General features: G+C 40.4%; 1 protein-coding gene across 2 annotated transcripts; it reads left to right on the top strand.

The window, feature by feature from the left end:
* The first annotated feature begins 1,511 nt into the window (after positions 1 to 1,511).
* Positions 1,512 to 16,667, top strand: LOC110016046 (uncharacterized). 2 transcript variants are annotated; one of them, XM_078939492.1, is made up of 9 exons: positions 1,512 to 1,560; positions 1,695 to 1,766; positions 4,683 to 4,832; positions 7,730 to 7,855; positions 7,932 to 8,086; positions 8,164 to 8,251; positions 8,351 to 8,449; positions 13,885 to 13,953; positions 14,024 to 16,667. In XM_078939492.1, the coding sequence occupies exons 2-9, from the start codon at positions 1,700 to 1,702 to the stop codon at positions 14,119 to 14,121; spliced, it is 852 nt and encodes a 283-aa protein (XP_078795618.1). In that variant the 5' UTR covers positions 1,512 to 1,560; positions 1,695 to 1,699; the 3' UTR covers positions 14,122 to 16,667. The 2 variants fall into 2 exon arrangements, with proteins under 2 accessions (XP_078795618.1, XP_020563226.1); XM_020707567.3 differs by having other exon boundaries at positions 1,515 to 1,766.
* The last annotated feature ends 10,636 nt before the right edge of the window (positions 16,668 to 27,303 follow it).

The raw sequence follows: 27,303 nt of genomic DNA, 5'->3' as shown, positions 1-27,303 counted from the left end.
AGGTGATCAGCGCAGCGTTTCTTCTACCTGGGTAATCTCAAACACGCTGATTGTGCATCTTGGCTGCACCTATTTGGTGTTGCCAACATGGATTTCCATTCGCTTTTTTTTTTAAATATAGGAGTGGCTGTCCGGCTGCTCTACAATAACTTGTGACCGGGGTTTAAATGTGCAAAAAGTCATAAGAAAGAAAATCCAAAAATGGTTACTGAATTTTGTTTGTCCTTTACTAATTTGTGTTTTAAAAAGTAAACTTAAAAACAAAATTCGACACAGATTCAAAATTGGGAGCACATCCTCTCTGACTTCTCAACCTTAAATTTCAATAAGTTCAAGTTCAGTCCAGATTTACAGACATCTTCATCCACACTGAGGGTCTCAGCCGAGGAAGCAGCCAAGTGTCAATCAGTAAGAAGACAAGAGAAGCCGTGTTCAGAATAACCATTGATAGAGGTGACAGAACTGACAGAACTTTTAAATTAGAAAACATATAGAAGACTAAATGAACAGAACTATGTTACTGATTTGTTTACTTATTGATTTTTTTATTTACGTATATTATTTGAATGAGAGTTTTATGAGTACATTTTGTACAGACAACAGTTAATAATAGAGTATAGTTAATAGTATAGTACATGATCCATACAAATGTATTGGCTCTCAGACACTCACTAGATACGTGTGTGCGTTGAAGTTGCGGCCCTCCCTCAGCTAGACCCTGCCTTCAGTGGCCCCCAGGCAAATTGAGTTTGAGACCCCTGGTTTAAACCAACCCATCTATGTAAAGACTATAAATTATTTCATAAACTTTTTTTTTGATAATTTACACAAGGGAGATTCAATGCAGAGAAAATGTTTATAGTTAACTTACAATTATGGCTAAAGATTTCCTTCACAACTGTAAATATGCTAACAAAAACATTATTTTATGTTTTTCAGAAGGGTGTCTTGTTGATTGTGTGTATAAATAGAATTGAATCCTGCACTAACAAAAAGCTGTTAGAACAGTGGAAACATGGTCCCTTTTGAGACTTTAATATTATTATTTTTGTGTTATTATTGCCTGCAGCAGTCACAGACTGCAAGGACCATATTGTAACTGCAACAAGGGTGGAACACTCAAAAAGGTTCAAAACGTTTAAAAAAATGATCAAAACGCCAAAAAAATCACATCTAAAGTCGCCCAAAGCACAAAACGACTTGATTTTTATTTTTTTTTACCTGTTTTTTATTGTTGTTATTATTATGGCTTTTCTGTTCATTTTCCTGGGAATTGTGAAAATGTTGTCTTTTTCCCACAATGTGGAGTGTCAATGTTTGGTATTCTGTATGTGCAATATTTGTTAATAATCTAGAAACCATCTCAAACTAGTTTTAAGATTTGATTCGTTTCATTCGACAGAATCACTGAACTTTGTGGCATAAAAATGTAAGAATGAACACAAAGGTTCTTTCTTTTGCTCAGAGGGCTGTCACTTTTTTCTTTCATTGCGTCACAAAACAGGTTTAGTTTCACTTTCGTCATTTCTTTTTCAAACGAGGGAGAAGCTTTTAGTGAAGGTTTTTCTGTTTGGCTTTGTTTTTAAATGTTTCTTTGAGACAAAATTTAGTGTTTGTTTGTTGTTTTTTTACTGGTTGTTCTGTAATTCCGTTAATATTTGTTCAAATTATATGTATATTTTTTTTCTTCAAAGAAAAAATGGTGTTGACGCCCTTCTTCTTGGGAATTTTGTGTTTAGTCTGGTTTACTACGGACGTTCACTCGGGTAAGATTTACTGTATTCTTTAAGAATGTTCTAGAATCAGAATTTGTATTTACCAAAATAAAAGTCTGTGTTTTAAACTAGAACTCACATCTATCATGAATCCTTTAGTCAAAACTACTACTACTTCAAAACGACTGTTTCAAGTTTACTGTGTGTGGGCGGCAGTGGCTCAGGCAGTTGAGCAGGAAGTCCAATGAGGATCGGTGGTTCGATCCCCCCAGTCAGCTGTTGTTTTGTCCTTGAGCAAGACGCTTCTCCCTCCCTGCCTCCAGCGTTGCTGCACTGGTGTGTGAATGTGGATGAATGTCCCGATGATGGTCAGAGAGGCTGTAGGCACAAACTGGCAGATAAGCCTCTGTCAGTCTGCCTCAATCATATGGTTCTTGCAGTCACTGACAGTCACTGACTGCAAGAACGACAACCGCCACGACGATGATATCACAGTGAGCAACCCCGGAAAAAAACCGAATGGGCCGAAAAACGCTCATGGAGTAAAAGAAAAGAAGGCAAAAATCAGTAATGAAATTAAAACACACGTGTCGAGGTTATTCCAAGGAAGTTTTGAAATCATAATGGGACGGCCACACAACCTAGGGTTTGGCGGCCATTTTGTGGCGAACTCTGAGAATCTGTGATTTTTGTGTTTTTCGACAATATGGGAAAACGACACTTTTGTTTATGCGATTTTCTTGAAATCGCACAAACATGCCACCAGCTCAAGTCTACAAACACCACAGAAGTTTCGTTGACCTTTGAGACGCCGCTTCCTTTGACCTTGGGAAAAGGCCACCATCTTGAATTTTCCAAAAAAAAGCACCTTTAGTACCAGATAGAATCGAAAAATCGTCCTAGGGATTTTTATCGATCATCTCGAAACTTCTCGGGCATCAATGGCAAGCTACTGTGGACAAAATGTTGGAATGAGAAGTTGTGGATTTTGAACGGTGTGCACGTGGCAAATTCGCAACTGTTGCAATTTTAGCTAGCTCGCACTCTTTTAATCAGAATGTTGTAAAAAAAACGAACATGTGATTCCCTGGCCCACGCTGAACAAAACGTTGTAACACACACAAGTTCGATAAAGAAATCTGGGCGTGAAAAACAACAAACTGTGGCGAAAAAAAGGGCTGACTCAGCAAAGAAATTATTCATTCATTCATTCATTCATTCATTCATTCATTCATTCATTCATTCATTCATTCATTCATTCATTCATTTTCTTAACCGTTTTTGCCTTTCGGGGTCACAGGGCTGCTGGAGCAAAAAAAAAACATCCATCCATCCATCCATCCATCCATCCATCCATCCATCCATCCATCCATCCATCCATCCATCCATCCATCCATCCATCCATCCATCCATCCATCCATCCATCCATCCATCCATCCATCCATCCATCCATCCATCTTCCTCCGCTTATCCGGGACCGGGTCGCGGGGGCAGTAGTCTAAGCAGAGATGCCCCTCTCTTCACCCGAGTGTCCAAGACACAAGGCCGAACGTCGCCTGAAACAACTACAAAGTCGATCATCGACCTCCTGCCCAGGGTGTCCTGATGCCAGGTGTATTGATGGACGCCCTTGTGCTCGAACATGGTGTTCGTTATGGACAAACTGTGACGAGTACAGAAGTCTAAAAACAAAACACCACTCGGGTTCAGATCAGGGGGGGCACTCCTACCAATTAATAAATCGGAAAATACTTTTTTGAATCGGCTACTGAAACCGATATAACCTTGTTGGGGATATCCCAACAAAGTTTCGAAATCATTACGGGATGGCAACACGACCTACAGTTTTGCAGCCATTTTGTGCCAAAATCTGCGATTACGCATTCATAGAATGACGCGGAAAAAGGTCCTTTTTTTTTAAAACAAATTTCACAATTTTTCCCGCACATGTTGCTAGCGTAAAACTACAATCACCTCTGGAGTGTCGTCGACCTTTCACATTAGTAAAAGGCCGTCATCTTGAATTTTTATACAAAACACCTTTACTACCGGATACAAACATATACTTGTCTTTGGGATTTTTATCAATCGTCTTGAAACTTCCAGGGCATCAATGGCAAGCTACTCTGGACAAAACATTGGAATTAGAAGTTGTAGATTGTCAACGGCATGCGCGGGGCGAGCTAGCAAATTTGGCACACTGTTATAACTTTCTTGTTTTTCAACGGAATACAGTAAAAATTGAATGCATGCATCCATGGCTGGAACTGAACATATTGAAACACTGGACATGTACGTATAAGGAATGTGGGCGTGGTTAGCAAAAAACCTTTGTTGCTAAGGACATCAAAAAGTTTACTTTTTCTGATTTGTATAAAACTGATGTTGATCAGTTCGTTATCTCAAGGCTACCAAAACATAAAATAGTTGCCATGGAGATAAAATTAACAGAAAAGCCGCCATTTTGAAAAAAGTGGATTTTCTATCTACTTATCACATGTAGCTCTTACCAATGGAGCAATGTGTTTTTCTGAGTGAGTTGATGATGTTAATAGGAATGCCAGCACTTTCATCCACATTAGCTTAACAAGCATAGTTAGCATAATTAGCATCTTAAGCAATGTGTGTTGTCTGAGGCAGTTGACAATGCTGATCGCAATGCTAGCACTTTTAGCAACATTAGCATAACTAGCATTGTTAGCATAAATAGCATATGCAACTTTGACAATCCTTGATAAAAGGTGGGCAGTGAGGGGGGCGGTGCTGCTTAGATATGGGCAGCGATGGCGCAGCGGTGGTGTGTAGAGGTGGGCGTGGAAGACGGGTTGTGCCTGCGGGCCATACAATGTTAATTGTTATGATTTTTTATTATTTACTTTTACTCTATAAGGTTGGAAAATAACAACAAAGTGATTAAAAGTTTTTATTGATGAAGGCATTGACTTGTCATTAACTTGTTCTTTACAGAGAAGGTAATTGACAGGTTAAAGGGCTCCAGCGTTGTCCTCAGTCCAGATGATGCAGAAACGCCGATCACCAGTATAACATGGATACACAGCAGTCATTTAGCTGCACACTGGTTTGGAGGGAATCCAATTTTCTACCGCAGCTGTGAAGGTGAGAACTTAGTAGATTTCCAATAATAAACATTTACAATGAGACTTTGGTGTCTTGTGATGTCACATCCTGTCTACTTCATATTATGCAAAGGTGCTGTTGTGCCCTGAAATATGACCCCAACATTCACGCCAACCTTCTGTGATCAAGAGCCTGAGGCATTTGGATCCATGAGTAATAGATTTTAATGGCAGGCAAGAACAGACAAGGTGAATCAGTCAGAACAGGCAGAAGTCCTAAAACACAGGAAGTCAGACTGAAGACAACAACAAAAATAAGACTTCGCACAAGGGGGGTATTCCAGAAAGCAGGTTATGCTAGCTCCCACGGTAAGTTGGAGGCTAAGGAAGTTGATAACCTCAGCTTTCGGTTCCAGAAATGGAAGTATGTTTCAGGGTATGTCAAGTTACCATAGCAACAAATGCTCTGAACATAAGCTGGTCTGGGGGGTATTCAAGAAAGCATGTTTAACTCTTGTGCTATCTTAGATGACCCCACCCTTACATTGACGTGTTCTCCCTACCATGATAAAGGTGGATAAAGGTGTAAAGATTTCATGTAATCCACGGACACCAGTGAAGATCACAAATCATTGAAGAAAATTACTCCAATTCAATCAATATTTTTTCCATCATATTAATTGAACTATTTCTTGAACTCTCATATGTCTAAGTTTGAGCCGGCAGATATACTCATTTGTATAACAATAAAAAGAATGAAACAATAAGCAGATAGCATGCATTCTCAAAGGAATTTTCCAACATTTTCATTATAACAATGGATGGTAGGTGTGCTATATAAACTCATCATCCTCTTCCTCCCTCTCACTCATGGTGCAGAGACTTAAGCAAAGTAGGACAAAATAACTCGGCAAAACACAGTAAAACAGCTAAACAACTAAACACAATTGGTCAAAAACACACTTAAACCCAAATCCATCCAGACAGGCAAAGGGAATGATATCCTACAATCCCTTGTGGTGCTGATCTAACAGCAGCACCAAAGTTACACCTACTTAATTGAATTAATTTGAATGAAAGTAAATTAACTGTCTGAAAACTATGTGTTATTTTTAAGCTGACTTAACATTATAATGATTTATCTTAAATAAAGCAAATAATTAAGTTAGATCATTGATGTAAAAAAGTTTCTCTTCCCAACATCCATTACTTACCGTGGGAGTTAACATAACCTGCTTTCTGGAATAACCTCCCTGGAGCAGGAAATTAGGTAGGATAAAATCAACTCAAGTACTTGTTACCAAAAGAAGTAATTCATTCGAGTTGGCAAAATTGGATAAGTTCTATCTATCTGTCTATCTGTCTGTCTGTCTGTCTGTCTGTCTGTCTGTCTGTCTATGCATCACAAGGTAAGTGGAAATAAGAGATCAGAAACTCGTGCGTTTACTTTGTTCTTCACTACAAGCAGAAACTCTTTCTTTTGCTGATGCAGCCGTATTACTCTTTTGATGGACGTATAATCTTCACATGCCGTCATTAAAAGCTCAGACTCCGTCTCACTGAAGTGTAGCACTCTCTTTTTCACCACACGTTTCCATGGTGACTCCAGAAATCAGTGATCCATTGAGAATGTCTTTATGTACCTGCCGCGCACGTGCATTAACCCAGGGTTACCAAGTCGAGCGTAATTACGCCAACTCATATCCGGTCTTTTGGAACCGACATACCCAGAGTAAGCAAGTTCAGGCGGATTTCAGCCAGACTTCAGGCTCAAAGTCAGGGGAGTTTAAACATGCTTCCAGGAATACCCCCCAGATGTCTGCTTAAGTATAGTTTGTGGTGATTACATGATGAAAAGCAGCTGGTGAGACTGAGGTGCCCCCCCCCCCAAAAAAAACAAACAAAAACAAAACAAAAAACACACACACAAAATCCCCCGGCGGGTGCATCGGAAATAAATACAATTACAACGTGCTATTCTTTATTAACAAATAACAGTAACGACTGACTACTACCTATCTAACTAATGAGCTAACTATGTTGTAGATTGACTGTGACTTTGTGGGCGCGGTGCGTCTTGTGTAGGACTAGGAGGAAGAAGTGCGCACATGTGTGTTGGGGGTGCGTGTTGATTCTTCTGCTCTCTAGCTGCATGTGAGGCTTCACCTGTGCTCTCTGGTACAGACATCTTCTCAGAATATTATATATTGCCCAGTAATAAACAGACTGCAGACACTTTGTCACCTTTCTAGTAGCCATGAGCCTGACATCCATGAAGAACACGGGCAGGAGGCTCCGCCTTTGTTTATACAGACACGTAACTTTGTGCTGCACAAAATAGTTCCCAAACAAAAAATGTAGTGATATTCATGGAAATCTAACCGCGCGTGTTCATGTCTGGTGTTGCAGAGTGAAGGAGAACAGTAATACCCCCCCCCCCCCCCCCCCCCACACACACACACAAAATCCTCCGGCGGGTGGCCGTGTCGCGCACTCAAGAACGCACACAGCTTGTAATGGAAACGAATAATTAGAATGCAGTAAATTTTCCGTATTTCCTCGCAAGACAGAAACTTCTTTTGTAGAATGAGGATGGGTGTGTTTCTGAAACAGCACATGTCTGTGTGTGTAAGTAGAGTGTAACGTGCCGCGTGCTTCTCTAAGAGACAGTGATCGCTGCGCACGCAGGCGGGTGCGACGAGAGAAGGAGAAGAGTGATAAAAGGTTTCCCATAGAAACCCTTGAAGTCTGAATACAGGACTAGCAGAAAAAGTAAATTATCAGCAAAGATGAATGTGTTTAATGCGTTTATTATCGTTCCAATCACGCACCATATGCAAAACTTTCAAAAAAATTTTTTTTTCAAAAAAACGTGCGGTGATGAGGTCATCGTCACAGCCCTAAACATTTCTACATAATTATCTGTCATTCTTCCAGATCGCTGCAGCTTAAACACTAACTTGGGGAATCTAACAATCAATGATGTCAGACCAGAGCACAGCGGCATGTACACGCCAGTGATTAACGGAAAAACCCTATCTACTGTGAAACTACGAGTTTTCTGTAAGTTATAGTTTGTTTTTCTGTAACTTTGCTTTGATTTGATTCATTATAAGTTTTGTATTTGTTCTCTTTTCAGCTCCAGTGCCCAACATTACTATAGAATGTAATCTTGAGCAAACCAACTGTACCCTCACCTGTAGCTTTGACATAATTGATGATCTGGGAGATGTGGAGGTTTTCTGGATTCTAGATGACAGACGTGAAAAAGGCACAGAGCTACAGATCACTAAGGTACACAGAAAACATTCAACATTCAGGATTCTGACTTCTGTTCACGGTGATGAAACTTTTTGAACTTTTGTCTTCAGGAGACAAAGGAGGAGACGTTTATGTGCAGCCTGAAAAATCCTGTCAGCTCTCAGAACAGCATCAAACTCCAGAACCCTCTCCTTCCTAGTGAGTCATCATGTCTGTAGAAACCCACAGAATCACAAGAACCACTAAAACCCAGAACAAGTCATTTATCAGTCTGTGTAACTGTGTTCTGCCTTCTAGGAGAAACATGTGTCCCTGTATGGATTCCTGTAGTCGTGACAGCTGTTACACTTGTTGCTGTTTCTTGTTGCTGTTGTTGTTGGATGATTTGCAGAAACTGTAAGAAAAATTTCAGTTTTTTATCTTTGTTCAGTTCAAAAAATCCAATCTGTGTTCATAATCTGAGCATGTTGAATGATTTTCTTGTGTGGAATGAATTCAGTCTCTAAAGTCCTCAGTCTGGTGGTTTTGTTTGGTTCTCAGTTATGAGCACAGGGATCTGATAAACATGTTTCACATCGTGCTGCTTTCAATGACCCTGTCTTTCAGTAAATTTGAATTCAAGTCATCCAATCCATGTAAAAAAATGAGAAAGTGTCCAAAACACGTCTAATGAAACCAGGGGCCTGTTTCAGAAAGGAGGTTAAGTGTAAACTCTGAGTGCATTAACCCTGAAATCAGGAAAACCCTGGGTTTTCCGTTTCAGAATCGGAGGTTTGTTAAACCAGAGAAAGCAGAGTAAGTCAAACCCGTTTCTGAAAGAGAGGTAACTTATACTCGGAGTCAGTATCCATGGTTACTTATGCTGTGAACCTAACCTGGTCGGGAGCAGGTTTTATTCTCCAAACTCAAGGTTTCTGCCGGTCCCCTCCTCTTTTTAAAGACGAAGCGGTATTTTTCGCTTTAACCTTCATTGCCCAAATGTCCGTCACACAGAGACGGTCTAAGTGACAAGAATGGCTTGTTCTTTTTTGGAGGACCCAATAGACGAGGAGGCTGCATTAATTCATAGAGAATTATATTTACCTCGTACGAGGATTTTGAGAAGACTCGATTTTTTGTCATTTCCCCATACGTTTTTGTGAGCGTTACCGTTTTTCGTTGCAGTCAATCACATATATACAATGAAAACAACATTAGATATGTATTGCTATGTAGATGTTTCATATGTCAAATATTGTCAACAAAGCCTACATCCATGACATGCTCACATTTGATCTGATTGAATTATGTTTTGATACTTCATTTTTAGCTGCTGCCATGTTCTTTTAATTCCTGCAGGATTGCATCTACATGAAAATGAAATCAGGGACATTGAATTAGATTAATGTAACAATTACTTTTTGGAAACACAATTTGCTAGCACTGCTTACTTTCTTAATCCCATATAAACCTATACCACTTGATCAATACAAGGGTAGTGTTGCAGCGTGTGTGTGTGTGTGTGCTGAGCGGGGTGCGAGTGCAGGTGCAGATGGGGGGGGGGTGAGCAGGGAGCAGAGGTGTGTGCGTGTTATATATTGTGTGTTCGTAGGACGGAGCACTTAGTTAAATAAAGAGAAGGTGTCATTCCCAGAATAACTGTTTTGGAGTCATTCTTTATCCGCTCTGGAGGTTGAGGGTTTCAGATACGTCAAGTTCAGCTGGCGAAAAATATGCAGACCAACTCTGAGGTTGAACTTGAACTCTGAGTTGGTCAATCGAGAAATTAACAACTCTGAGTTTTCTGTTTCAGAGAAGCTGATCGGAGTTAGGTCAATCAACTCTGAGTGGACTGATTCGGAGGTGAGCGTGCGCACCGCGACTATAAGAAGCCATTATCAATGGAGCGCAGATATTACGAGTCACCATGGCAACCGTGAAAACAAAGAGGTCTGCGTATTTTTCGCCAGCTGAACTTGACGTGCTGCTGCAGAGTTACAGTGAATATGAGCACATATTCCAGAAGAAAAGCAACACCGCTGCATCTGCAAAACAGAGACAGTTAGCGTGGAAAACATAGCTGCTCAAGTTAATGCCTAAGTTTGCATTTAAATCATTGTTATAAAATATTGGCTGTAATAACTTTTTAAATAGCGTAAGGTGTGAAATAAAAAATGGGGATATTTAGGTGTACTTTTGAAGTGTTATTCCTGGTGTAAATGCATGAAATGCTGCATAGTGTACACAACCAATCTGGGGGAAAATGCATTTAACGTCGGTAATGTTTAGAGGACTTTTTTGTTAACCTTCCCCTCTTGCAAACGTTGGTCAGTTTAATATTAATACATGCAATTGTGTTTTTAAAAGTGAACTTTTGTCTACTGTTGAACCTTTCGCTGCGCGAAGGCTTCTCCTTTCCTTTCTCTCGTCTTTCCGACCGTGGTCAGAAGCGCAGGGGAGATTTCCTTCAGGGCCGAAGGGAATTCTCCTTCGGGGTTCACTTCCCGTTGGAAACCCTCAACCTCCAGAGCGGATTTAGAATGACTCCAAAACAGTTATTCTGGGAATGACACCTTCTCTTTATTTAACTAAGTGCTCCGTCCTACGAACACACAATATATACCACGCACACACCTCAGCTCCGTGCTCACCCCCCCCCCCCCCATCTGCACCTGCACTCGCACCCCGCTCAGCACACACACACACACACACACGCTGCAACACTACCCTTGTATTGATCAAGTGGTATAGGTTTATATGGGATTAAGAAAGTAAGCAGTGCTAGCAAATTGTGTTTCCAAAAAGTAATTGTTACATTAATCTAATTCAATGTCCCTGATTTCATATTCATGTAGATGCAATCCTGCAGGAATTAAAAGAACATGGCAGCAGCTAAAAATGAAGTATCAAAACATAATTCAATCAGATCAAATGTGAGCATGTCATGGATGTAGGCTTTGTTGACAATATTTGACATATGAAACATCTACATAGCAAGACCTAATGTTGTTTTCATTGTATATATGTGATTGACTGCAACGAAAAACGGTAACGCTCACAAAAACGTATGGGGAAATGACAAAAAATCGAGTCATCTCAAAATCCTCGCACCACGTAAATATAATTCTCTAGGAATTAATGCAGCCTCCTCGTCTATTGGGTCCTCCAAAACAGGACAAGCCATTCTTGTCACTTAGACCGTCTCTGTCTGTGTGACGGAAATTTGGACAATGAAGGTTAAAGCGAAACATACCGCTTCGTCTTTAAAAAGGGGAGGAGACCGGCATAAACTTTGAGTTTGGAGAATAAAACCTGCTCCCGACCAGGTTAGGTTCACAGCATAAGTAACCATGGATACTGACTCCGAGTATAAGTTACCTCTCTTTCAGAAACGGGTTTGACTTACTCTGCTTTCTCTGGTTTAACAAACCTCCCATTCTAAAAACAGAAAACCCAGGGTTTCCCTGATTTCAGGGTTAATGCACTCAGAGTTTACACTTAACCTCCTTTCTGAAACAGGCCCCAGTAGAAGTCCAACTGTGCACATATTTTGATTGTCCTGTGGGTGTCGCTGTTGTGTGATTGGACATGTTAAAAACAGGCTGGAATCAAGTCAGACGTGTTGGTCTGAAGGAGCAAATGGTTTTCAGCTGTTACCAAAAAGCAAAATAACACCTCCATCATATGAGCTCAAACATTGGACTGAGCTACAACAGCAGCTGACAAATGTTTAATTTATTGGATCAATGTCATCATCTGCAGGTTTAGCAGGAGGCTTCTGATGTGAATTCTTAAAAAAACGTTGATTTCTGTCTGTGATGACAGATGTTCATGTGGAAGATCACGTTCACCTCCACACATTTGTAAACTTTGTGTGTTTACCGTGATGTCATCATTGAATGGGCCGTGGTGAGAAGGAGCGGTAGAGTTCTGGATCAACACAAATTCTCAGTTTAGAAAAGTTAAGTACAAGTTCTGATTAGAGCCAAGGGGCGGGAACACACAGCAGCGGTTTTTAAATGGCTGCATTGACTCCCTGTGAGTTTCAGATTGATTTAAAAGTTCTTTTAATGGTTTATTAATGTTTTATGGTTTTGCTCCTTCTTATTGAACTGATCTACTATTAAGATATGAACCCACGGGTACTCTGCGGTTCTCCGGCACTCGCCTGTTATTTTTCCTAAGATGAGGACCAAAACTTAGGGGGGGGCCTCATTCCACCATTACCGTCCTTGGCTGGAGAACCTCAGGGCTGCTGAAAGTCCGAGAGGTGCGGTCAGATGAGGCAAGTGAGGGTCAGCCTTGTAAATATTGTAAATATTATTTTCTACTGATCCGTGTTAAAGATACATTTTCTTTTGACGGAACAGGGTTTCTACAGTTTCTGAGGTTAAAATCACAGAATTTGAGTGTTGCACGATCACTTACGGAGCAGAAACTCCCAGTGAGGCTCCAGAGCGCTGTCTGACGGCAGGACTCAATTTTAACAGAGACGTGCACTCAAAGTACTGCTGTAAGCATGGAGAAAAGGCTGCTGGTCCGTCGAGGCTCGCCAGCAGGGGGAAGACGTGAGCTGTCAGCTGCTCTGTAGTTATACTGGTGTGGTAGAAACTAGGGGTGTAAGAAAAAATCGATTTGGCAATATATCGCAATACGTCATTTGGCAATACTTGTAGCGATTCAAAATGCTGCCAGATCGATATTTATTAAGTTATTTCTGAGCGTCCTTCAGCCTCTGACTCTTGCTGTCCACTTCCCGCTCCGACCGCTAGTTGGCAGCAGAGAACACGGAGCCTCTTTGAGCAGCTCTGCTCTGCACAAAACAACAGGAAGACTGCAGCTTGTTCTGTTGTTATGAGACATGAACTACTTAGTTTTTACTTGGAATGGAAAGGAAAGGAAACAGAAACTCTGAGCCATGTTGCTGCCAGTAAGATATGAAAACGTGGATTGCTGTGCTTTTTAGCGTCTCAGATAAATAAGATAGACAATGAAGCACGGCAGCAGCTAATAGGCTAATGCGCTTAACATCTGCTAACATACTAGCAAAGCGGGCTAAAGTTCTGCAGAACCTCCCAGCAACAGATTCTAGTTTAGGGACCTGATGGATCAGAGGGATGTTTACAATGCTCTGAAAAAGGCTGACATTGTGGTGATCAGCCTTACTAGTTTACTTAAGTGTGTGAGAAGTGTGGCTGCAAAGGTGCAACAGAGCAGATGTAAACAAAGCCCCTTTTTTGTCACATTAAAGCAACTTTCCTTCGTTCTGTCATGCTGCCTCATCATCACACTTTATTATTTCTGGAAAGAATCAGTGTGCCCTCCCCACTCTTTATTTTTAAAGCACCATTCAGGCTCCTGAACTGTTTAAAAGCACTAGAGAAGCTACATTAATGCTGAAAATAAACAGCATTTTATTTCCCCAATAGAAACTTATTGGGGACCCTTCCCAGAAGCCACGCCCCTAACTCCATTAACACAAGGGGCTAGTAAGGCAGCATGAAACAGTCTCAGTACTAACTTCACTGTACCCATCATGCAATGCGGTAAGTGACAGAGAGATGGACACACAGTTATGTAGTTACTGGGACTGAACTGGTTTCTAAAACCTAAACCATAAACATTCATGAAGTTTCATTGATGCGCTCTGGAAAAGATCCAGTTTAGTTTGCTATAAAAGTCCAGAAGCAGCTGATCAGGAGAGATTAGAGATCAGATCTGATCACTTTGATCCTTTTTGGGCTTCTTTAACTCACTAGAACTGAAATTGATCAGGAACTCTTTGTAATTATAAAGTTAATCATCCTGGAAAACAAACAGTTATTTATTTATCTATTTCTTTACTCTGAAAGACCCTGAAACCAACAGAGAAGCTGAGGATCAGAACACAGATCCACCTGAAGAGGCTAATCATCAAACTGGTGAGGATCTATAAACCAGAGAGTCTTTTCCTGGTTTCTGTCAGTCTGAGTCTTTCTGTTCTTTCTGCAGATTCTGGATCAGCTGAGAATGATCTACCAGAAGCAGAGAGACCTGAAGCCTCCTCAGGTTCTCCTGATGGAACCGTCTCCACCTCTGAGCTGTCTTAACAACTGATACCTCCAGGAATAGTTTCTGTGATGTTCTGGAACAATAATGGAGAGTTTTGCTCTGATCTAAAGTTATTTGTAATAATTTTGTTACTGTTTTTTGTATTTGTACGCAGCGTTGTGACCATCAGTGATGTTTCTGTTTGGTCTTCCTGTTTGTTCTTCAGCAGATGAAGAAAAATGAATTGAGGTTGATAAATAACTGTGAAACTTTAGGAAGGATTTCATAGAAAAGAACTGATTTGCCAATTTTTTTATTCTTCTGTCAAGATCCTGTATCAATGGTGATTTATTCATTTTATTTTCTTGGTCACTAGATGTCACTGTTGTCATGTTTGATGAGGAGTGACACATGCGTGGGTTTTTTCTTTCTTTCCATCAAAACATTGACTTTACCTTCTGTGTAGGACCAATGCAGAAATGACATTTGCTTATTGCTTTTTATTATTTATCTCTAGCCGTGTAAAGTTTGATCAGTGACATCTTGTTTTTTTTTTAATACATGTGAACTTTTGCTTTGTTTTAAACCTTCATCCAACTCGTTCATGACATGATGACATGATGACATGATGACATGATGAGTGCTGTTTTAAGTTTCACTAGTTACCATAATTTCAATTTACCCGACTTTAAAAAACAGTTCATTTGTATGTGTCCCATAATCCACACCATCAACTTTTCCAACAGCTTTTGTTTGTAAGATGTACAATGACTGCGAATTTATTTTAATTTTATTATGTATATATTAGTAAAGGTGCTTTGTGAGAGTATGACGTGTTTTTCCCCAACACCTCTTTACTTTTAACAAGTTTAACTCTCACCTACTCTATTTGTGGCTTCCAGCTTATTTTGCCGTCCATAATTACTAAGTGAAAATTAATTTCAGCCACTCTTTCCAAAACATGATTATCAATAACTTTTATTTCTATATCTGCAGAAATGTGGCAATTTCCAAAAATCATGAATTTTGTTTTGTCAACATCGAGTGAGAGTTTATTCAAGTTAAGCCATTGTTTTATTTTCTCTTATTCTGTTTTTACTATGTTACAACTTCCTTGAACCTGTACATACCATGCTTGTGTCATCAGCATATATAATGTATTTGAGTGTATTTTACACCATGTGTATGTCATGAATGGATAGGATGAACAGTGTTGGACCTAATATTGACCCTTGTTTTTTCTATTTGAGAAGTGCTTTATTTTTAAAGAGGATTTCAATTTAATTTCTTTGGGAGGGAATTACAACCTTCAGTGTCATTGCTGTTGACAGCAATGGCCTTCTTTATTTAGGAACGCCATGACTTGTTGTTCCACTGGATCTTGCTCTGTTTGTTTTTCTGTTTCCTTACCATCATCTGCTGGTTTAACTGCCCTAGCAAAGGAAGATGGTTTGATTTCAACCCCACTAATGCATCATTTATGCCGGAATACTGTTCAAGATCTGATACATGACATTCGAATTGAGAAATCTGCATATCTTTTTCTGCATTTAGTTTTATTTTCTCCTTCAACTAAGTCATCAAGTAGCTGCTGTTTTTTGGAGACGTTGGCAATTTCTCTAGTTCTTCCGTCATTCTGCTACTTTGCTCGCCGTTTTTGGTCATTTTAACTATTACCGAGGTCCGCTGGTGCTGTTTGCTGCTGCAGGATGACGACCTGGGTTTGATGGTTAGCTGCACTCGGCCAGATGACGCCACCCTAACAGGCTTAGATGTCGATGCTCGCCGTGCAGGAGGCCGCCGCTCCCTGTAGTTTGGTGGTGTTTTGTTTTTTGTGTGCTGATTTGATCTGGGGGTGGAAATCATTCAATTTACCCTAATCCCAAAGTGTCCAGAGTTGTAGAAAAAAACTATAATTAAAGCTAAAGATTGGAAAAAAATCCTAATCATAAGGGTCACCAGTTAAAAAGAAATCTGTTTAAAAAGTTATAAGTCCTAAAGTGCAAAGATTAATTTCTCCTTCATGGTCAGTTTTCTAAACAGTTGTTGCTTCTATTAATTAAAGAGGTCGTCATCGTTACAGCCAAATCAAAGTCCCTGATTGGTCAAAGCTCGACTGGTTTAACTTTCAATGTGTGTTTTATATGCACAGCCAGGAAATGGACTTCAAAATGTACACAGTGATGCATGAACACTAAGGTGTTGAATGCAGAAGCTCAAAACATGCATTTACGTTTATGTAGTTTTTCATTGGAAGCAGACGTGAGAACAAACGTTTCTGACCCTGGTGTGAACGTAGCATCAGTGTTTGCTGCTTCGTCGTCAGAAGTTTCCTCCTCAGCCTCTGCTCCTTTGGTGCTAACATGTTTGTGTCAGGAACTGGAATCAATAAAGAAGGAACACAAAACCATATTATTCTGGATTAAATGTTTAGTTTTTTTTCCAATATAACCACAGTTAAACACTTGAACTGTTATTCTCAGAAACACTAAAGTCTGCTTGTGTTTTCTGTTACTTTCTCTACTCCAACATTCTTCAAAGGTCTAACAGGCATTTAGGAGGTGGAGGTGGAACTAACACAGTAATAAACATCAAATGAACCCAACTTACTGTCTGAGTGCAACTTTCTTCTGGAGAACATCCAGAATGTTCTGGATTCTCTTCCCTCAGCCTGTCATAGATGTTATTGTCTGTATTTTAATGTTTCAATCTTTTTACATTTTGGCATTTGATTCCTTTCACACTGGAAGTGAAGAAAAAAAGATAAACAGAGCAGTAAAAGGTTTTTTAGGAGTTGGATGACTTTCAGTTTTAGCTCATTAAAGTCCCACTCCGATTGTCTTCTGATCTATTATAGGTGTTTCAGGTGGACTTTAAATTAGTATTATACTGTTTTTAATCCCAAATAATATAACACTTTCTGCAGATCAGCAGGAGTTGTGGTGCAACATCATTAGAAAAATGCCACAAGAACACATTAAAAACACAATTTCCATTGGAATGGGTCTTAAATTTAGCCACACATGACTGTGGTGACATTGGTGTGGCAGCACAGCAGAGAAAAGGCAGAAGAAAAGACGACAGTTCAGCCAGTAACTGCTGAGCCACGCACAGGAAAACAATTCCTGAGTACAAAGAACAACAAAATATTGGCAAACCTTGTTTTTGGACCACAAAATAATTGTCAATGTCAAACAATATTTTCAAGGACCAGCTTCTACAAGATTGAAGTTTGTGTCTGATGATATTTAAGATCTTAGTTTCTGTTAAATCTATTTTCACATTACAATGGTTCTGATCATCATAGCATTTCTGCCATGAATTTTGAAATTATATTTTAAAGTAATTTGTAATGTATTGTATTTTAATTTGCAGTCATACTTTTGTGTCAAAATCCAAAAGAAATTGCTAAACAGTGCCATGCCCCCCCCATGCCAAAATAAATGTTCATCAGATTTTCATTTAAGCTAAAAATGTAATCTGTCTTTCATCTGGCCTGGTCTTACCTGTATTTACCAAGTTCTTGGACCTCCAGCTGCATCACTGCTCCTCAACACATTTCTGTATACTTGCAAGTTGAAGAGCTGCAGTTTGTCAAAGGCCAGCTGTGCTGCTCTGGTCTCAGCTCTGAAGTCCAACCCGTCCCACCTGACAGAACTGGACCTGAGCTTCAACTTCCTTCAGTCTTCCGATGTTCAGCAGCTCCAGGATCTGAAGAAGAGTCCAAACTCCAAACTGCAGACTCTGAGGTCAGTAGAGGGTTGGAGTCAGTCCAGCTGCTTCCAGATGTTTGGTCCTAAAGTTAGTCTGAGAGCAAAGATGCAGAGTTTCCTGTGAAGCTGCAGCTTCTCAGTGAAGCTCTGAGGAGAATGATGACAGGCTTCAGGACAACAGTCAGCCAATCAGAGCAGCAGAAGCTCCAACAGGTGAAAATGACAGGAAGCTGCTGCTCTGAACAGGACTGAAGCTCCTGCTGCTCTTTCTGCTGCTGTGCTGCATCACTGACTGACAGACCAGGATCAGGAGACACTCCTTCATCTCTCTCTCTACACTTTCTCTCTGCAGTTGTTGGTAAAGATCAGTCTGATGTTCCTCCTGGAGGAGCAGAGAGGAGCAGCAGCAGCAGCTGGTCTGCAGAGATGTTGTGACTGGACGGTGTTCCTGGGAGGTGGAGAGCAGAGTGATGGAGGAATCAGAGGAAGTGGAGATGAGTGTCAGAGCTGCAGCAGCTCCCCCAGTGGACTGATGGAGAACTGCACTTCCTCCTCTCATTCTAACTTGGAGTGTTGATCTGAAACATGGGTTGGATTCAGATGTTCAGCAGCTCCAGGATCTGCAGACAAACAGATTCTTTTCTAGATCATCACTTTCTTCTTTGATCTACATTTGATGAACAGATGTGAGTTTGGGATGGACCAATCAAAGATTGAGGATCAGACAGAACATTTCTGGATGAGATAGATCTATGTGTGGGTCAGGGGAAAACACAGTCAGGCGTTGGATCCTGGTTCTGTCTCTGGAACAGGGACAGAACCAGAACTCTGGATCACAAGATTCTGGTTCCAGATGTTTCACACATGATTTTTGTTCTCCAGAAACTCTCATTTGAAAACAAACAGAGTTTCATTCAGAAACCTCCAACATGGTCATGTGACCAGAATGTTCATAGTGGAGACACGGACAAACGCTGTGGTCACATGACTCACTGGTTTGGATTCAAGTCTTTTGAAGTCAGTTTTTCAGCTCTGTGCTTGTTGACATGATTGGTGGACGTGACGTTACCTTTCCAATAATAGCTAAAGAGGGGGTCAAACACATCTTTCAACTGTTTGAACACACAATGGAAGACTATTTTGAGCTTTGAATCAAAAGGCCACGCTCCCATTTTCCTCTTACATTTTTTTTCCTTTAGTGTAGAAATCAAATGACATTTGGTTTGTAGGATTTTACTAACAAATACTCTAGTAATCGTTGAGAAAAGAACACTGAACATTTTAAATTTTCCTTTAATTCATTGCATCCTAATTGAATAAAAACTAGATCTGAAACCAGATTCAAATCTATTTAGTCTTTGAGTTTCATGGATTTCAGCTTCATCTGTTCTGGTTCCAGAATTATGACTTTTCAGCTGAGCGAACAGATCAGAGCTGAGGCCCTCTAGTGCTGGACAGACGTTACTGTTACAACAGGAGTTTATTTCTATACTTTTGTACATTTTTATTGGATGGGACAGAAGACAGAGAGAGAGTGGGGTATTAGAGATGGGGGCAATTAAGGAAAAAGGGGGTAAAGAGGTTGGAGGATGACTAGGAGGAGGCAGGACAGGCCTGGTGGGCTACCATGTCGTTTCATTTCCTGTAACGTATAATTGATAAAAAATGGACTTTAGGACTTTGCTGAAACAGGAATGACATAAATGAAACAATTTCAGCACAACAGTATATGTGAAGAATAGTTAGAAACTGCCTTTAACTTTTATAACACTTATGGTTTAAACTTAATTCACTGAGCATTTATTGTCATCTCAAAATTGTATTACATTTGAAGAAAGCACAGCCAAGCTATTGTTTTCACAGTTTATTCTCATCCTCCCTTTTTTCTGTGCATGTGTGATCTGCTGAGCAGGCCTCAGACTTATCTTCACTTTAGCCTTGGAGCTTCTCTCCAGCAGCAATCTGTGGGTGTGATTTTCACACGGGGTCCATCGGACGATCTTCTTTATATGGTTTATATACCAAGCCCATCTCTGAGCTCGTTGGTTCGGACTTTGAATGCACCATGTTCATCTGTCTGTCCCCTTCGTGTTTGTACGAAGTAAAACCTCCACAAAAGATAAGTAACTGTCTCTGAGTCATTATTCATTCATTTCTGTGTGCAGGAAGCTGAAGGGGAACGAACCATCAATCTAATTTACCTATTTTACAGTCCTGTTTAGAATCTCCACTTTCCTCACAAGTATGTTATTATAACTGTATCTATATGTATAAGTATTTTGGTATGTGCAATCTCATTGACCCTGCAGGCGGTCTGTAGTGTCATCAAGCACAAATCCTCCTCTCTTCCCAGAAACATAAGTTTCATCACAGGCTGATGACAGAAACTCAAAGTCTGCTCTTTTTGCCTCCAATTTGCCTCGGGTGGTAATGTTTTGATTTTGTTTTTTCCCAGTAAACTAAAAATTCATCTTTTGAATTTGATGACAAATTTGATCAGAAACACGACTGAGATCAATATATTCAGTTCATCAGACAAAAGGAGGAATAGAACCAGCAATCCTTTCCACCTCTACTGCCTCAGTTACCGACACAGGTGACCTACAGGACGTCAAGGTCATAGACCGCTCAGTGAACCGTAGAGACAAATTTTCTTTTTGCTACGTTCATGCTGTGGGGGACAGGTCATAGGGGACACTTCTACAAAACATAAGGAGGAAGTAAGTGATACACGGGTGTGTCATAGAGATTTCCCAGTTTTACCCCCCAAAACCCTGCAGACTGAACAAGAAGCCCGTTGGAGCCGTTCACATGATCTGTGAACGTTTCTTGCTGCAGCCGTGTCGTGCAGTGTCAGAGCTGCAGCAGGAACTGATCTGAGATCAGCTCCACTGTGTCTCTCAGCATCAAGTGGACAGTTATTGTGCTGCAGCTCCCCCGGTGGACTGATGGTAAATAATGCAATTTTAAGTAATAAAATTATGTACATATTGTCATTTAAAAAGATTGTGTAATTTGAGAAATTATTACAAATCACTAGACATGTAGTAATCAGTCATCCATCTCATTATGGAGTATTTCAGTAAAATGGTTTGACTTACTATACAGTGAGCAGTGACTCAGTTTTTAAAGCTGGGAACAATAACAAACATCTTGGTTTCAAAACCATCAATAACATTCCAGGCCACTACTTCCTGTGAACAAATCTACCAACAAGCACCAAATCAGTGTTCAATGACTCACCATCACAGTGAACCAGAAAACCAGAACCAGACTAAACCAGAACCATTTCAATCCCAACTAAATCCCTTTCAAAGATCTTCAACCAGACTGGACCATCCCAGAAATCTGGATTTGACAAACCATCACAGTCAAAAAGGAACAACCACAGCTGGAAAGACGAGAACCAACCCAGAAAGGAAAATGCCTCTTACCTGTGGCAGCTTCACCTGGAAAAAGAATCTTTGTACAAACTGATCCAATCACAATAGAGAACCCCAACAATGCTGGTTAGACGACCTCATATGGCGTCTGCTCTGTGTTCCACACAAGCGGTCAGTAGAGGAGCATGAGAACAATTCACCAAAAGGAGCAGAATATTCCTCAAAATCAACATGAATTTATTATTACATCATACACTGATTATATGCTGTCAGGTTATAAATAAAACTTATGTCGTCATCAAAAAGTAAGCGTTGACAGCTTCACCCATAGGCGACGAATTTTCACTGACTACATTTGAGGCCCTTGTAATAAACGCAGGAATTCTGAGATACAATCTGGAACCAGTTTGGTTCTGAAGGTTGGACTGAGGCTGTTTTTTAAGGTTAACACTATAGGGTGCGGCCATTTAAAAAAAAAGTTTAAAATATAAAACTGTAATAAGAAACGATGTTTGAAGAACTGTTCAGTGTTCTCACCTTGTTCAGCCGCATGTTTCTAAAACCCCATAGGCCAGTGTTTTTCAACCTCTTTTTAGCCACGGCACACTTTGACATTGACAAAAATCCCGCGGCACACCAGTATCCAAAAATTAAAAAAAGAGAAACTCATCGTCTGTATTGATCTACAGCCTCTCCACAATCTCACGTGCATTTTTGTGATAATTGTGGCAGAAAAATGTGGAAGTTGCAGCTGTTTTTTCTAAAAGATGTAATAAAAGTTAAGTTAAAAGATTTAAAAACTGTTTGATGTGTGTTCGTTGTTTCAAGACGTTTAACAAAGAAAGGCTCATTGTGCGCTGAGACGCTGTCACTTTAATCCAATGCATCATGGGAGATGTAGTGCGAACAGCCACCGAATGCAGAAAGACTGGCTTCTTTGAGCTTCATTGTTTTGTTCACTTGTTCCACGGTCTGACACCGGATTCTGTGGAAAGCTACATCGCTAAAGACGAGCTTTAGCTGGTATTTTTGTTGGAATGAGAGACTTTATGAGCAGAATCAGAACAAGGAAGTGAAGACTTTAACCACTTCTGATTGGTCAGACTGATGACATGTGATTAAGCCTCCAAAGAATGATTGGCGGAGACAGTTAAAGGGGCGGGACTTTTCAGAAAACAGCTGACGCTGCAGCTAAATCGTGGTACCGTCATTCTTATCAAAATGTCTTTAATTGAATCAAACGAACACAAAGAAAAGTCTTTTACGATGTTTCATATTCCTATCTACTTAGTGTTTTATCAGGGCCTGTTTGGATGAACAAAGAGCTGATATCCTGGAGATGGAAAATGTTTTTAGATCAGTTAATGAGAATAATTTCCCACGGCACACCTGGCCATCTCCCACGGCACACTGTCATAGAAGAAGTCCACGATACAGATTGTATTTTGTCCCATGGCCACCAAACACAATTCTGATAAAGGAGCTAAACCTCCATGAAAGGAGGTCAGAAAGGAAGAAGAGAGAAACTAGAAGCTGAAGCAGCACCTATTATTTTGGAGATCTGGAAGATCTGCAGGAGGAAATTTTATTGCACTCAAATCCATTTCAGCTGAAACGTCCTGGAACAATAAGTTCAAGCCTCGTTGTGAAAAAAGCCAAGAAAAACAGAGCAGAGTGTTCACTGCTGCACAAAACCACCTCAACTCAACGTCCATGAAGGACATTCAATGCTCACCAAGCTTAGAGAAAAACAGGAGCAAACGCCAAAGAAGACTTTAGAGACAAAGATCGGCCAAACAAAGACATGAAGGACTTACTGGTTGAAGATCTTCCTGAGAAGAAAACCAAAGTTCTTTACGAGTCGACTCAATTCCAGCAGGAAGGTTGTTTTCCGAGAGTTCTCTGTTTTCATGGATGGAGCAAGGAATCCTGGGAAAGAGAAGCCATCACAGCCAGCCTCCCGCTCTGCCTCAGCCGGAAAGGTCCCGGCTTCATTTCTGCTTGACTCTGTCCTAAATAAGTTGTTTGAAGACATGGCAGATGGACACTGGAGCATTTCACAGAGATTCTAAAAAGCTTCTTTCAAACAGCGGTTTTGTCCAATCTGCAGCCACAAGTTGCTTTGGGCAGGTGGACATAATTTGGATGAGTTTAAAGTCAGTTTGTTAGGTTTTAGTTCCTTAAAGAAACACATTTCAACCAGGGAGGAGTGGTGAGGGGAGGCAGGTGAGGCACTCACCCCACCCGCCATCATGAGATGTAGACTTATTAGTATCAAAATAATAAATGTGTCCACTAATCTGTGCTAAAAATACAAATTTTATGTAGGTTTCAAATTATTTGATTCACTTTCACAATTTTAATCTCTGTATTACATGTAAACTTCTTTTCTTCAGACCACCAGAAGGAAAGTGCTTCTTCTTTGTGGCACAGAACGCCCTCGCAGTGGGGGGGCTCAACATCCCAGAGGGTTAGATCTTAAAAAACTATTTCAAACAACCCGATCCTTCCAAACTCCCCAACAACTGAAGGGACAGGAAGAAGCCGTAGAGCTAGACTTCAGATTCTGCCTTTACTGATGCTGTTCCACCAAATTACCTGTTTGTACAAAATTAGAAGAACATCAAACAGGAAACTTTTTGGAGAAATCTGTGGTGATAAAAGATTAAATTTATTGCTTAATGATTTATTATTGATATTAGGTAAATGTTTATTTGTAAGAAAATGGTTTTTAAAATTCAAACCACTCTTTAATAAGTTTAACAAGAACATTTGCTTAAATTTTATATCATTTAAAGGAATGAAAAGTAAAAATTCAAGAACACGTTTCCCTTTTGATCAAATTCCCCAGCATTTGATTTTTTTTTCTTCTTCTTGAGGTTTGATGTGAAAAGGGGCGTGTCTGAGCTCCCATTCATGCTAATAAAGTTTCACAGTTGTCCGTTATTTTAAGCTCTGATTTGACAGCAATATTTATATATATCAGGGGTGTAACGGTACATGTATGGGTAGTACTGAACCGTTTTAGTACGGCAATTTCGGTTCGGTTCCCGTTTGTACTGTATTGGTTTTTCGGTTTTATTGTTTGTTTGTTTTTTCCCCCAAATGTATTAACTTTCCGCTGAGGCGGAACTAATATTACCTGCTGTTATCCGCAGAGACTCTCATTGATGTTTAAGAGTATAGTTCCTCTGTATTGTTTCTCTGAGGAGAAGAGCCTTCAGTCAGAGCTCATTGCTCATTGCAGCCATGCTTGTAATTGTCAATTTTTACATTTTCTTTTCTTCTTGTATTTTGGGGGGGAAGTGAAGATCACAAATCGTTGAAAAAAAAAGTTTCAGAGCACTGTCTAGTGGGTCTAGATGACCCCACTCCCGATGTCAAAGTGCCTAGGATAGCACAAGGGTTAATGTACACTGTCTCTATTAAATAAATGAATGAATAAAAAAATATTATTGATACTTTTTCACATTTTAATAGTTTTAATGGATAAAATTGAGTTTAAATAAAGTCTTAATAGTGAAAGGATGACCAGGATGATGATTTTAAGTGATGGTTTGGTTCTGATTTTCAGAATAATGTTAGAACATCATCTTTTTTACTTAAATAAGAAAAAAACATGCAAACAAAGTAAAAGTTAGCTGTTAGTTATTAACTCTGATGATAATACATTCAATATCTATTTGACTTTCAAATACATTTTTAAGAGTAAGAAAGAGAAAGAACCGTTTCCTCCACATGTTCTCAACATTTATTCTACTCCTCAACAAAAACCTGGTTGTTGTCGGGAAAATTTTCCAATTCCTTTAAGAAATCCAAACCAACAAAATGGTTCAAATTGTGAAATCATCCAAAACGGTGATGTGTACATTTCTCCACCAGACGTCACTGTTATTTGTTGGACTAAAGCCTTAAAAATCTCCATGTTTTTTGGTCCAATCAGAGCTAAAAGCGCAGGAGATGTCTCTGCTATTCACTCCTCCCTGTTTCTCCATCTCTGCTTCTTCCTCTTTCTCCAGTAAATCTGGGAACTTCTCTGTTCTCTGAGCTGAAAGTTCTCCTCTATGCTGATGACTCTTTGTTGTCTTCAGCTGAAACATCAGATACTGATAACATGTTCATGTGTGATGGAGGATCAGGAGGATCTTCCAGATGAGCTGCAGCTAAAGTCATCATGGAGACTGGGAGAAGGTCCTCCGTCTTTCATCTGGAATGAGGAGATCAGGAGACTTGGTGATGGAATGAAGGCGTTCAGGAGTGAGAAAACGTGGGAGTCTGAGAGGACAGAAGACATGTGTCCTCCTCACAAACAAACTTCGTCTTCTTCTAGGTTTGCTCACATCTCAGGAGGATCTTTTTCTTCATCGATCTTTTCCGTGGTTTCATGGATACTGTGATCAGATGGGTGGAGAAAGTCCTCTCCACCCTCCTGGAGGAGAAGCTGCAGCTCTGCAGAACCTGTGCTGTGATCCTAGAACCTCCAACAGACTGCCAGCTGATGAAACAGCCTGAGAGCAGAACATTGATCTGATCTGTTGGAACCGACTCCATCCTGAAGCTTCCTTGCTGAGTCCCTGTCCACCAGGGGGCAGCACTCCTTCAATCCAGCTGCAGGAAACCTTCATCTTTTGAAGAATCTGCAGCCGTTCAGACACGCCCTGCTACTGAGGAACAAGGAAGTCCTTCAAGAATGTGGTTCTGCTGCAGAACATTCTTCCAAACTCAAGCTGCTCCTCCTTCAACGGCAGAGAAAAAGTCCCACAGATCACCTGGAAGATCCACATTCTTTCAGTTTGATGTTTTCTTTGTGATCTAATCTCTTCCTCAAACGGCTTTTCTGACTTGTTCACATTCAGACTGTCAGGGTTCTGACTTTTTCCTTAATAAAGAGAAGAACCACACAGGAGATGAGAACTTTTGCTAGACTTCTGCAGAAGGAGAATCGAGCTGTCACAGAGGAGTTCTGCCCTCCTAGTGCATGGAGCCTTCTTTTATTGAAAACTGAAGGTTGCAGACATGAATGTTGGTCATTTAATCAGAAACAACAGGAACATCATATTCTCGTATAATCAGAACTTTTCAGGTCATTGTTTTCTTACTGAATGATAGAAATGAAACAATCATATTATGGAGATTATAGTGTGCAAGCAAATGATAATTATATAACTCTAACACAGACTTCAATCTGCTCAGTTCTGAGGAGAGGAGAGCCATCATCTTCTTACACTTTCGGCTTCTCCCATCAGGGGTTGCCACAGCGAAACAACCCTCCCACGAGGATGAGTTGCATGGTAAACTTGGGAATGTTTTTAAGCCGGATGCCCGACCTGATGCAACCCTCTCAATCCAACCGGGCTTGGGACCGGCACAGCAGCAGAGAAGGGAATAGGGAGCAACCCGGGATTGAAACCTGGCTTCACGGACGGAAGGCGCCGCATACCAAGACGAGCTAAACCGGCCCCACAGGAGAGCCATCATCTAAATCCTAAAAACATCTAAATCCTAAAAATATATTTGAATCCTAAACAGAATCCAACAATGTTCCTCTAAAAATCCAATAGAACCTGTGATCAAACTAATAACTATTAATAACTAATAATTATTCATCATCAAATCCGTTTGTTCTTCAGTCATTTTCCTTCAGTTTTAGGATCTTGTGGATTTGAAACGTTGAGCTGGAAGTTTCTGCTTCAGTGTCAGTAGATGACAGATGAGGGGGGGTCATGCACGTCTGGAAGGAGGAGAACAGAAAGCAGAAGGTCACATGACCTTCACTGAGGTCAACTATCTGTCAATCTGACAGTTTGAAGCTCCGCCCCTCCTCCCAGTGACTGTCAGGTTTCTGGTTGAACTTGTTCTCTGTCTTTAGTTTCTCTAAACGTCCTGCTGTGTTCATGGGATGTTTCTTCCTCCATCTTCATCTCAAAATCTCAGGTCACTTTACAAACATCCTTCAGCTCCTGTCAGTCATTTCACCTCCAACAAGAAGCCCCGCCCCCTTTTTATGTCAGGATAACACCTGATCAGATCCTGATCCTCTGACTGTGGGGCAGTGGGTGTTCACTTGGTAGACAACAGGCAGGTTGAGGGTTTGATTCCAGGAAGGCTCACAGTCTGAATCTAACATTAAATTTCCACTTCAGCC

The sequence above is a fragment of the Oryzias latipes genome, chromosome 2 (genome assembly GCF_053564925.1).
Source record: "Oryzias latipes strain Hd-rR chromosome 2, Olatipes_Hd-rR_3.1".
In the NCBI taxonomy this organism is placed as follows: Eukaryota; Metazoa; Chordata; class Actinopteri; order Beloniformes; family Adrianichthyidae; genus Oryzias; species Oryzias latipes.
This window is presented reverse-complemented; position numbering and strand designations above follow the sequence as displayed.